The sequence below is a fragment of the Bombus fervidus genome, chromosome 12 (genome assembly GCF_041682495.2).
Source record: "Bombus fervidus isolate BK054 chromosome 12, iyBomFerv1, whole genome shotgun sequence".
NCBI lineage: Eukaryota > Metazoa > Arthropoda > Insecta > Hymenoptera > Apidae > Bombus > Bombus fervidus.
Window position 1 is genome coordinate 8,252,011 of NC_091528.1, and position 12,710 is coordinate 8,264,720.

General features: G+C 39.0%; 1 protein-coding gene across 2 annotated transcripts in view; it reads left to right on the forward strand.

Annotated features, from left to right (window-relative positions):
• LOC139993160 (zinc finger protein rotund) overlaps positions 1–5,975 on the forward strand; it is a 247,346-nt gene extending 241,371 nt beyond the window's left edge. For both annotated transcript variants that reach the window (XM_072014638.1, XM_072014639.1), the window contains exon 6: positions 1,707–5,975. In XM_072014638.1, the coding sequence (XP_071870739.1) occupies positions 1,707–2,855 (1,149 nt within the window). In that variant the 3' untranslated portion in view covers positions 2,856–5,975. The remainder of the gene's footprint in view (positions 1–1,706) is intronic.
• The last annotated feature ends 6,735 nt before the right edge of the window (positions 5,976–12,710 follow it).

Genomic DNA, 12,710 nt, shown 5'->3' on the forward strand with positions numbered 1-12,710 from the left:
ACAAGAGTGTAATGAAGATTCGACGGCGTTCAGCATCGCATACCAATGATCTCTAGTCGAGCAGAAATAAAAATTAGGAATGCGGAGCGATATTAGGGAATGAAAGAATGAGACAGCAGAGTCTAATGAGGATTCGGTAGTCTGAACGCCGGTGGAAACCGGTCCGAACAAAAATTGCAAGCCCCGATGGTTCGTGGAATGACCGGAAGCCGCGCGACTTTGTTTCCACGCGAGAAACACCGGCTTGGAATCCGTTTCCTTCTCTGGGTATCAATTAGATCGGACAAATTAGAACACCGGCCGAGTCAATATTGATACCGACAGGAATCAGGAGGAGCGGTAATGAGCGACGTTGCTCTTTTCCTTCGCTATCCTGCATGATGAAGAAGGGGGACCGAGAGAGGAATAAAAAGAAGAAACAGGAGAAAGAAGAAAAAAAGAAGAGGTATTTAAGGCTACCGACGAACGAACTACCGTACAAAGAGGAGCCGTGATACACCGAGAGGGGCAGGAACAAAAAGGGGCGGAGAGGAAGGCAAAAGACGGACAGAGATGAAATAAGAAGACGTGGAAGTGGGGAATTAAGAGAGAAAAAGAGGGAGAAAGAGAGATATCTCTATGCGGTAGCTAAAGCCAGTCAGTCAGGTATGCCTGGAGGCTAGGCCGTGATAGACAAGGTCATCCTCTCCCCGGTTTACACGTATGCTCTGGCTACTGCCAGTCCTCGTTTACATTTATTTATTTATAAATATACCGCGGCTCTCGACTAATGCGCCGTCTCCAAGAGAGAGGAGGAGGAAGCAGAACGACCGGCCACACGGATGGAAGGAGACCGGACTGTCCAGACGACGATGGAACCCCTTCACCTGTAGATCGGCTCTCTTTCATTATTCGGTTAATCGCGGCGCAATAGACGCCGCGAAAAAGGCTACCGCCGTTACACGTTTCTGAGGATATAACTTTTTTCAACGCAGTTCCGAAGTTCCAGCGGTAGACTTTGAGCTGGTGCTCAAAGTGTTTCCAGTTCTATCGTTGACTGATTAGATTAGGTAGATTTTAATTGGTTCCATTAGGATTTTCAATTAAATGCAACTTTGTATGTTACATTTTCTCGTTTACGTTCTTATAAAACAGAATTTTATGTCTACTACATAAATATGTTCAAGATTTCTGCAGCTCCAGCGGTAGACTTTAACTCCTTGATGTTGAATGGAGCTTCTGATTCTGTCGACGATTCATGGGATAAATGAATTTTAATTAGGCCGATTAGGTTTTTCCACCAAATGAATCTTTGATATTATAGTTTCTCTTCCACATTCACATTTAGCCTTTAAGAGGAACATTTGTAGAAATTGATAATTATATGTGATATTATAACTCGTTGGAAAAATCGAATAGGTTAATGAATACTTATGCGTCCTACTGTAAATGTGTTCAATCTTCCAATGTCTATTTTTCCTTTTATATTTAGAGTAGCAGAAAAAGATATTTATATACTGTCGTATTTATTACAGTATTTATATATATTAATTAATTAAGTCCAATTATATGAAACTTCGTATCATTTAAATGCTAAATAAAACGCTTTATAAGTAGAAAATAAGAATATATGCAAATACTCTTTGTAGCTACCGCATATTTTCCAAACCCTCTTAAAATTTGGGATAATAAGTTAACCTAAAACGGTATTTATTTGTGACTTGCAGATCTTCGGTAGCAAGGCGGACCTGCAGCTCCACACGCAGATCCATATGCGCGAGGCGAAGCCATACAAATGCACCCAGTGCTCGAAGGCGTTCGCGAACTCCTCGTACCTGTCCCAGCACACCAGGATCCACCTGGGCATCAAGCCGTACCGCTGCGAGATTTGCCAGCGGAAGTTCACCCAACTGAGCCACCTACAGCAGCACATCCGCACGCACACCGGTGACAAACCGTACAAGTGCCGGCATCCAGGCTGCACGAAGGCGTTCAGCCAGCTGAGCAACCTACAGAGCCACTCCCGCTGCCACCAGACCGACAAGCCGTACAAGTGTAACTCCTGCTACAAGTGCTTCTCCGACGAGCCCAGCCTGCTCGAGCACATACCGAAGCACAAGGAGTCGAAGCACCTTAAAACGCACATCTGCCAGTACTGCGGCAAGAGTTACACCCAAGAGACCTATCTGGCGAAGCACATGCAGAAACATGCGGAGAGGACGGACAAGAGACCGCCGATAATCGGTACGGGGCTCAGGCCGTCGATCCACGCAATGGCGGCTCATCATCAAGACCACTATTGGCCGAAAGTTAGCCCAGACTCGGTGATCAGCGATCTACACGACCGACTGCCTCATCACCACACCGACTACCATCAAAATCAGAACCCGGAGATGCTATTACCTGGCCACGGACACCGTGGCGAGTCTATCGAGAACGATTCGAGGCAACAGACCCCTCAACCGGGCGCCAACCATCACCCAAACAGTAGCTCGGCATTTACGCCGATCTCGTCGATCTCGATAAATTCCATCTCCTCTATGCAACATCCACTGAATCCACTGAACCATTTGCACTACCCTGGCAGCCATCATCCAGCCTCCAGGCCGTACCTCTACGAGGCCTTCAACACAACGCAGAAATCCTCGCCGGCGTCATCCTCGTCTGGGGTCACGTCAGGCACGACCAGCAACCAGAACGCGACCTCCTTCCCGAACCAGTTGATCAGCCTCCATCAAATCAGGAACTACGCGCACCAACCCAACCTTGGAAATCTCGGGAACTTGGGAAACCTAGGGAACCTGAGCAATCTGAGCAACCTAAGCGCGACAATGGAGAGCCACGCTCTCCTCGGTGGACTCAAGGAGAAACAGTAACTCCGGCTGGTCGCGGAGATTAGGAACAAAAACTATTTGCTACTTCTCCTCGATTTCTTTTTTTCTTCTTCGTCTATACCTGTACCTCGTCCCTATGTCCTATTTTTCCCGCGATCTTTACAGGGTCCAGGATGTTTGTATGATATTTTACATATCGTTATGAGTTTGTTCGACAGGGAAACCCTTATCGAACATTCGCTGCTCCTACGTTTCGCCCTTACACTTCTTTTAGCATTTAATTTCTATGGGACATTCTGAAAACTGTTTGCGGTGTGTGCATGCAGCCTGATCAAGAGTGATTTTGTGTAGGGTTCCTGTCTTTATTTAGGATGGTGCTGGGGGTAGTTATTCGCTGTGCGATAATAGTCAGTTTGTAAAACGACAATTGTATATTTTTATACATTTTGGTTTAACAGGAATCGCTTACACGTATAAGCATAAATATACATGAATATATATCTCGAAGATGAGATACCTATTTAAAAAAGAAATACTGCGTTTTGTTTACTCTTTAAACGATCTCTTTGGTTAGTTAATGAGAACTATAGAAAACAGACCCATTTACGTAAATATAATAATTAAAAATAACGAATAATATATAGAATATTCTATATTTGGAAGATCAGATAACTTAAAGAAAGAAATTCTTCATTTTCCTGTACAATCTTAAACGATTTTATTTCATCAGATAACAGCCTGGAACTGTTAATGAAAACGATCGCAAACGTATCTAAACAGCGAAAGATCGACGACTCGATCAAAAAAGAAATACCCTGCCGTTATTTCCATCGAGGAACATTAATCTTGTCGAAAAACATTTCACGAGTCGAGTGCAAATCGATTTGGCGACTTTTAATCGTTTCAGTGCTACTGGTCATTCATGCATGAAGAACAAATATTAGAAAGTACCCTGTTCTATGTGGTATCGATCGGGTAACTTCCTATCAATCCGCCAAGAATCGGCAAAATCGATTTGCAATCGAAGTCCTCCCAATATAACCAAGCGTTTAACCACGCCGCTGATTAACTTTCACGTTCGTAGTTAGCTAGAAAATAACTTGGAACGATAATCGACGAGCATGTTTCTCGATGTTCCCTCCGATTATCCATGGCGAATAGCCATCCGACTATCCTGAACTCTCCACTCGAATTTACCACATTTCCTAGCGAAACTACTTTCGAGAGACGTCCTTCTTCAGTTCCAAGCGAATACTTTCATCCTCCCTCTGCAATCCACCCCAGAGATCTCCTTAGGTTAACGTTCAACTTCAAGTTTAACAGTCCTCCTAAGTCTTCTTTTCTTTCTATTGATACTTAATCATCCGTTGGTCCCATCGATTTATGGTTTTACTGATATTGGAAAGTGATTTTAATCTGACTGAATTTTGTAGTTTGAATAGGGTTTTGTTATTATGAAAGTTGTACAGTGGGGTTGTTTAACTCGGATTTTCATAATTTCGTTGGATCAGTGATTTGTGGTAGATTTTTTGGTATTTAATTTGCAAACAATGTTGTGGTTTTGTTACACGTATTTTATATACGTAGCATGAATATTAAATATTCTTCGATATGACTGCTTCCTTTTTTTTTTTTTATTTTGCATTTAAATCCATCGTTATAGAATGCATTAGTGTATGATCGTGTAGCATTGTATAACGAGGATATCGTACAGATGTACAAAGAATCACCTCGAAGGTTATCTTATTAAAATATCCTTCCAGAGAGCGAGTTCAATGCGATAATTTCCCAGGAATTTAGAAAATAGTTCTAAAAATTGCAGCAATCACGAAACCAATCGCTTTTTGAAACTCGTCCTGTACATTCAATGAAAAAATCTTGTAATATAGCAGAAACGTAGTTTTAAAGCAATTATTTTGTAGCTCAACACGTGCAATCCGTTTCGTTCAATTTTCATTACATTTTCTATTGCAAAAGTCTCTTAATTGGTATCATTGAGGTCCATGACAATTTCGAATTGGATTATCTAATATTGAAAACGTAACGGAGAACATAGAATACAAAATGAAATTAAAAATCCCAAATTTTAGTAATCCAACGTGAATCATAGTCATTTATGATGCAACGATACTATTCGAAGATTAATTTTCAACAGACATTATTGGTTCATAGATAACTATGATAGTTAACTATTTATGACATAAAACAATACGAAGATTACGAATTGAAATTAAAAAAAAAATACTTAGAAATTAAATATTTAATTAAATATTTAATCGAAACTGTTACCTACGATCTAATAATATCAATTGGGGGTTAAAACTCGAAAATCGCTTGAAAGTATCATCCACGATTAGACGAAGAGATGAAAATGAGTATAACCGGCGAGAATCGATGGGACCGCGGTTAGTTCCGTTCTTTTCGTGTTCCTGCCTCCCAGGAGCATCGTACGTAAGAGGGAATAGCAAAGCCAGGAGAAATCGTGTCGTGGAGTAGAGCTATTTTCCAAGGGGTGGCTCGCCCCCTGGAACCGGTGCGGGGGGATGGGCACACCTTTCTAGGTCGAGTGGACGTTTCGTTCGCAACGGGATAATTAACGAAGCGAATGTGTGTGTTTGTGTGTGTCTGAGCATGCCAGAAACTCTTCTATGTATGTGTGTGCATGTGTCTGTATATGTAGTTAGGCGAGTGGGTGATAGAGAAGAAGAAAAAGAGATAGGTGAATGGATAGTGAAGGAAAAGGAAAAGAGTTGGGCGAGTGGATGGTGAAGAAAAAGGAAAAGAGTTGGGCGAGTGGATTTTAGAGGAGAAGGAAAAGAGATAGGTGAATGGATAGTGGAGGAAAAGGAAAATAGTTAGGCGAGTGGGTGGTAGAGAAGAAGGAAAAGACAAAAAAAAAGTGGGAGTCAAAGCATCGCACGCACCATTTAAATAGGAGTTACACGCGTACACACACATTACATGAGGGCACAAATCGTGTGAATAGCTTTTTTTCAGCGAGAAAAAGGAGAGGACGCGAGTGAGTGAGGGTGCAAGAGAGATTTAGGGTAGGTCGACGACAGTGCCACGAAATAATAAATGCGAAAGTAACGGAGATAATAGGGAATTAAAAAGGGAACTAGGAGCAGAGAGAAAGGGGAGAGAGAGAGGGAGAGAGAAAGAGTAGGCGAGCATGTAAGAAGGGGTAAGATAGGATTGGAACGCGAGCAACCATACAGGCGCACAGAGAAAAAGAGAACGGTACGGAGAACCTCCATGTACATAGTTATTATATATATAAATATATAAATATATAAATATAAATAAATGAATAAATAAATATTATATATTATTATTAATTAATTAATTAATTGATCGATATTCGGTAGGTGCATAAGGGAAAAAAGAGAGCAAGAGGATATAGACTCTACTGAAGATATTCTAAGTACCTTGTCTAACACGAATATAATTAAAGAAGTGAAAACCGTGTGAGTGGAATAAAGGGAATGAATGGGAGAATGTTCGAATCAGAGTGAGGTTAAAAGAAAAAGCAAGCAATCGTTGCCCAAAGTTATTTACGATAATTTTTCTTTCTCTTAAGAGCGCGTTTTCGTTCTACGAAGCCGCGGTACGATCAACCTTGGCGATCGGTTCTTTCTCTAGTTATCACGCTGTTATTTCTTTTCCTTTCATTTCGATAGTCTATAAAATGAAGATCATCGATCGTCGTGGCTTATCGAGCCCGGTTATTTAGAAAAATTCGAGACGTACGAAAATTCGACGTATGCCGAATGAAAAGAGAGAAGAACACACGTGTACTGTAGATAATTTCTTGTTACGGCGCCGCCGTTGTCTCGTTTCGTGGCTCTCTTCTTAATCGGTTTTGATCGATCCGCGAGGTACAGGGCTATAAAAAGATTTCTCTTTTATTTTTATCATTTTCTAACTGAACTCTAACTCTTTTTACTTTCTTGTCGTTTTTACGTCCATTACTTCCTTTTCTACGAATAAACGATATTCTATTCTAAGGTTCATCTTCCTTATGGACAGAAAAAAAAATAAATAAAAAGGAAGTGAGGCACACGAGACGCGACACGTCGGCGCTTCACCTGTGCTCAAGTTGTTTAAAACTATTAGTTTGTTAACTAAGAAGCGAGAGAGGTTGGAAGAAAGAAAGGGGGAGAGAGAGAGAGTTTGAAAGAGAGAGAGAGAGTGAGTTTGAAAGAGAGAGAGGGTGGGAGAGAGAGGATGAACGAAAGACTGGAATGAGTGAGAAGGAGTAAACGAGAAAGTGTTAATTAATAATTCCGCGTGAAAAGCGGAGCCCGATCGCGGTCTCTCGTTTCGTTCGACGTTTGTTCTTTCTCGTTTATTTCGAGATCGACTTATGATCATCGACAAAGAATAAACGATTCAAACATAATAGATCGTTAAATGAATGTGAAGCAAAGAGAACAGGAAAACGTCGAAGAAAGCGCGCGAGAAAAATCGTAGAACAAAAGGGGCGGTTGTATTCGGGCAAGAAACACTGAAAGGAAAAAAAAACACGAGAGCGATCGTCTTTTTTTTTCTTTTTTGTTCGTTGATAATGAAATTGAACACGAGGGTGAGGGTGGGGACGGGGCGAGAGTGGAGGAATTTGTTTTTTTTTTTAATTCGGGGGTTGTAGGTGGTTATAACGAGCGTCGTCGTCTTCGTCAGGTCCCCCCGCGCTTTAATTGTGATCTTTTTTTTGTGTCTATCCTTTAGTTTCCATTTGATGATTATTTTATTATTATTTTATTAATATTATTATTATTAATATTATTATTATTATAATTATGATTTCGTTTAATAAACTGTCACATTAAAAGGACAAACGTCTGACTTGGCGGAGGAGGTGACAGACTGGTAGTGTTCTTCTGTCACGTCATCATCTTCCTCCCCTGAGACTACCACCAGCCCCCATCAATTCGAAGAACCCTCTCCTTTCTCTTCTTCACGAACATAAATCGCGTGAAGGAACTCCTTATCCCTAAGTAAGTTTCTTTTCTCATATTTCTCTTAGGAAACAGAGGTTCTTCCGTTTTATTCTATTATATTTTTAACAACGCGAATTTGATTTACAGATTGAAGTCACAGAGCTGATTCTAGATAGTTTCTCGTCGTAGAAGAACCTAGTCTCAAAAAATCTTTCCCCCCTTTGTCTTCCACGATAGATTTTTCCACTTGTTCTTCTCTTTTTAGTTGTCTTCTCATCGTTGTACTTACTACTAGTGTACTCTCTGTTCTGTTCTTCCATTATCTTTTTCTTTCCTATTCCTTTTTTTATTTTTTTTTTATTTTTTTATTTATTTTTTTTTTTTATTTATTTATTTTTTTTTTTTTTTTTTTTTTTTTTTGACGATAAAATCTGCAGTGAGATGCCGTCCATTATGCTTTCGGAAACTAACGAAGATTACCAAGGGACGCGGAGGATCGATCGTTCGCCAGCGCAAGTTCCTCAAGCTCGTTGATTTCGAGTCGACGAAAAATGAAATTCCTTTCTCGCGTCTTGTGGGTTTTTACGCGAATCACGCGTCGATCTTTGCGGATAACGATAAAAATCTGCCACGACAAAATTTCACAATACATCGGAGAATTCATTTTTCATAAACTTAGGGTATCGCCATTAACGTTGAAATTAATATTTCTTGAAGTACTAGGACTGTTAATAGATGCTTTACGAGTAAGACGAATAAGCTGTAAGCGTTCACTCGTTTGTTTTCGTTCGTAGTTGTAGAAACGAAAATTGTTAAATTCTTTGTCGTTGTACCATTTGAAAAATACGATACTGTTGAAAGGTTAAATTTTAATAGAATGTAGATAAAGAGTCTTTAGAATCGTAGAATATTTTTCTTCTAAGGAATGATTAAGAATTTACATTGAATGTATCAATCGCTTGCGGAACCATCGATCCTTTCGATCCTCGCGTACAATCAGTTCCTTTCAATAAAATTTGTTCATTTTCTGGCAATAAATAACTGACGCAAAAAAAAAAGATAAATCGTCGAGTCATGTACAATACGTGAATTGGTCTGCCAAAAGAACAGATGGAGAACAAAAATGATTGGAATGCTTGCGGTCTTTCGAAGAATAAACAAATTATCGCTCATTCAATAAAAAAATTTTATTTGAAAGTAAAAAATTACGAACTTTGCTGATTTTCTTTTTTCCTGTAGCATTATGAATATTAAATTAATGGATAGATTTTTTCAGAAGGCCACAGGCATGTTCTTAATCGAAATCTCTTTATGGTTCCACACCGGGTCCCTTTAACCCTGAAACGTAAATTCATTCAGTCTTCGCTGTTTTCGCTGTTTTAATACTATGTACATACCCGTTTAAAATTTCAAATTTTCTTAATAGAATAAAACGTGATAGTTTCATCAAATATTTCAGAACATTCTTTTGTAAAAAGCTATTGTTGAGAATCTTGGGTGTAAGAAGGTTAGGCGAAAGTACACAATGGTTGAAGAAAGTGTTTGAATATTTACCGTAGAAAACTTCTATGCATAGAATTACGTATGTTATGTATATAATAAGACAGTTCAAGTTTCATAATTGATTAACTTACAATTTTATTCTCTGTTACGATACGTTTTCACGATTTCAAAGAAAAAAAGATTTCTTTACAACAATAAATACAACCACTATTTTGACCATTTAAATTTTATTTTGCGCTCTCTGCGAAACATATATTTACACATATACTCGTACGGTTTCTATGTACAGTTTCAAATTTGTTTCACACTTTATCACCAGTATAGTTATAATAGTCGTATCTTATTACAGTACTAATGAAATTCTAAACTGTTTCCTAGACATATAACACATGAGGCACATATAACACGATATTCATAAAACATTTCTACAAGTGTTCGAACACTTTCTCGAGCCACTGTATTGGTCTTCTCGATTGTGATAATGATTTTCTTGACTGAGAGATGAGAATTGGAAAGACTGGTTACACTTTGTTTTACCTTTAATTGAATCGTTAGCGACGTAGTGGATCGAGAAAATTGCGAAACGTTTCTTGATCGATTGGCGGGGGGTGGGAAATGGAGTAGGCAATAGTTGCGAGGCGACAATGGGAGACTTTACTTCTCTTTATTATCTGCGGATTATCCGATCGATTCCTTTTGATTACCACGTTATGTAGCGATTACCGAACGAACAATAAATGTAATAACTTTATCCGTAATCCATTGCCCACGGATCTGCTCGATATTTATCGAATTCTTCAGGGTTAAAGCGACTGAGTAGCTTCTTAAAAACGTTTCTACGAAACCATACTCGTTGTATAATCGTCAATTTCGCGAAGAGAGAAAGGGTTACAAGCGTAACGAACACGTGCGTGTCTGCGTGTACGACTGGGTAATAAAATAAACGACCGTATAAATGAAGATGTATGATAGAAACGAAAGTGCAAAAGAGCGAAAGAATGTCGAAAAGATGGAGAGACTCTCACATAGGCAACGTAAGGAAAACAATATATTGATTATATTGCGTGGTACGAACAGAACTGTGATATTTTATTGTATAAATTTACGGAGGACAAAGAAAAAAAAAAGATGAAGAAGATGAAGAAAAAAAAAAAATATGAAGAACAAATCTCTAAACGGATATACTTATACGGTAGTAGAAACGCGCGCGGGATATTACTGTATTTTACAAAGAAGTGCATCCTTAAGCCATTTAAAAGAAAAGAAAAGAACAAAAAAAAGAGGGAAAAAGAGAAAAGGGGGAAAAAAAGAGAAAAAGGAGAAGAAAACGGACGCGATCATACGCAATAGCGTGCGCGCGTCTAGGCCGGGTATCCCTTTTCGAAGATTGAGTTTCACGTCAGCTTCCGCTTTACGAACGAACCGCCTCGCGGAAGCTCTCGCGGGGGCAAATAACCAAAGGAGCTTCTGTAATAATTAACGAAGAAAAGCTTCTCAAAGAGTTCAATCGAAGAATTAAAACGACGCCCTCTGTCCGGTCCATTCTCAACTTTAAAAGGAATACCCGGCGATTTTCGGGCCAATCGTGAAGCCCTAGCGTCTAATCGTTTCCTGTTTGTAAAGTATATATATAGATATATAATATAGATATATTATATATGAATTAAATGTTTGATAAGAGAGAAAGAGAGCGTGAGAAGGAAGTGAAAGAAGCGAAAGTGCGATACGATGAATCGATCAAGATCCGATTGCAACGTTATTCGTGAACGATTTTAAAACAGACATACTCAGATACATACACGTGCATACAGACATCTACATACACACACACATACACACGCACACGCGCGCACACACACACACACTCTGTTTAATAGTTTATATAGAGTAAGTAAAATACGCTGAATTACATCTGTAAAGTCTCGAACGGAAGATCACATTTTTTCGCGTTTACTCTAATCGTCCCTCGCCCGAGCCCCAAGAATAAAAATGGAGAAAGAATGTCGAAGAATACCGTGTTTCCTAATCCCCTGCCGATCGAGAAAACCTGAGAGACAGAGAGAGGGGGAAAGTGAATGGAATGATTCGAAGGTATAGAGAAATTGACTGATTCGGTTTTAATATTGCTGTAAAATCTCGTAAATTTGCAAGGGGCGGTATTTTTTACTTTCGTTTGAATATCGAAGTTGAATTATGTATAGCATCGGTGTGAAATATTTCCAGTAATTTTAAGAAATTATATAGACAGTTTTTAGTGAATATCATGTTCTATAACAGCTTTCTTTTTTGTTTTTGTTTTTCTAATATAGATGCAAGTTAAAGATAGAAACGTACAACGAACAGAATGTAAGAAAGATTTTATAGTAAAGCGGGTAAGGATAATGCAAGTTTTGAAATTTGAAAAGTAAAGTTTGCGATGTTTTACAGCGATATTATTTAAGAGTACGAAGAATGAAACGAAATCAGGTGTTACTACAAATTACGTAGAAGAGAAGAGGAAGTGACAGCGTAAACTGCGACCGGTGAATTTTCAGACAAAGATCACGGGATTTCGATGCCCGTTTGGAAATGTTTAAACAGCGAGGAATACTTCGACGATGCTTGGAGAGAAGAAATTTTACAATTTTTCCTTGACATGAGAAACATTCGCTGGCCACCGAGTGGCGGAATATTTTAATAAATAAAGGGGAAATCCACCTGAATTTCGCTCCAATCCGTCTAACGCGAATCTCCACGGTGTATGTAATAATTTTTCCTTAATAAAACACATTGGTTAAAAGCCAGAAGTACTCCATAATCTTAAGAAAATGAAAAACCATTAATAAACAGAGAAACCGTCACAGAAAAATTCTATATAATCCACGATCCTTAAATCTGAATCCTTTCATAATCCAAAGTAAGTACCTCCAGTGCACGTTGTTCTTAATCAGAGAATAAATAAAAATAACTTCGCGAAAGGTAACAAAAAGATTTACGAAACATGCTCTCGAAGTGTTCCACGAGACTGAAAGGCCTGAAAATTTAAATAATCAAAGTCTTTCGTGTTCACCGTGTCGCAGTCTACATCCACACAACCAATTTCATCCCCTAACGACATCGCCCGCAAGAACTCGTCGTTCGAACGCAAAATCCAGTAATTTTCTGATCCCTGGAACGATGCGAAAAATCAGGAACCATTCTCCACGATAGATAGATCATAAAACGAGAGGAACAGTGACGAAACTCGTGCTATTAATTAATAAACCGTCGGCGTGTACGCATGAACGTGATACAACGAACCGAGACGATCATCGTTCCACTAAACGTTTTGAATATTACAAAAATAGAAAAAGAAAAAAAAGAGAGATCATGGAACGTTGCTCGTCCTGAAACAAGAAACGATCGCAGACTGAATAAAATGAGAGGAAACGTGCGTTTTTCGTTTTCTTTCTAACGCGAGCACGACAACGGTACA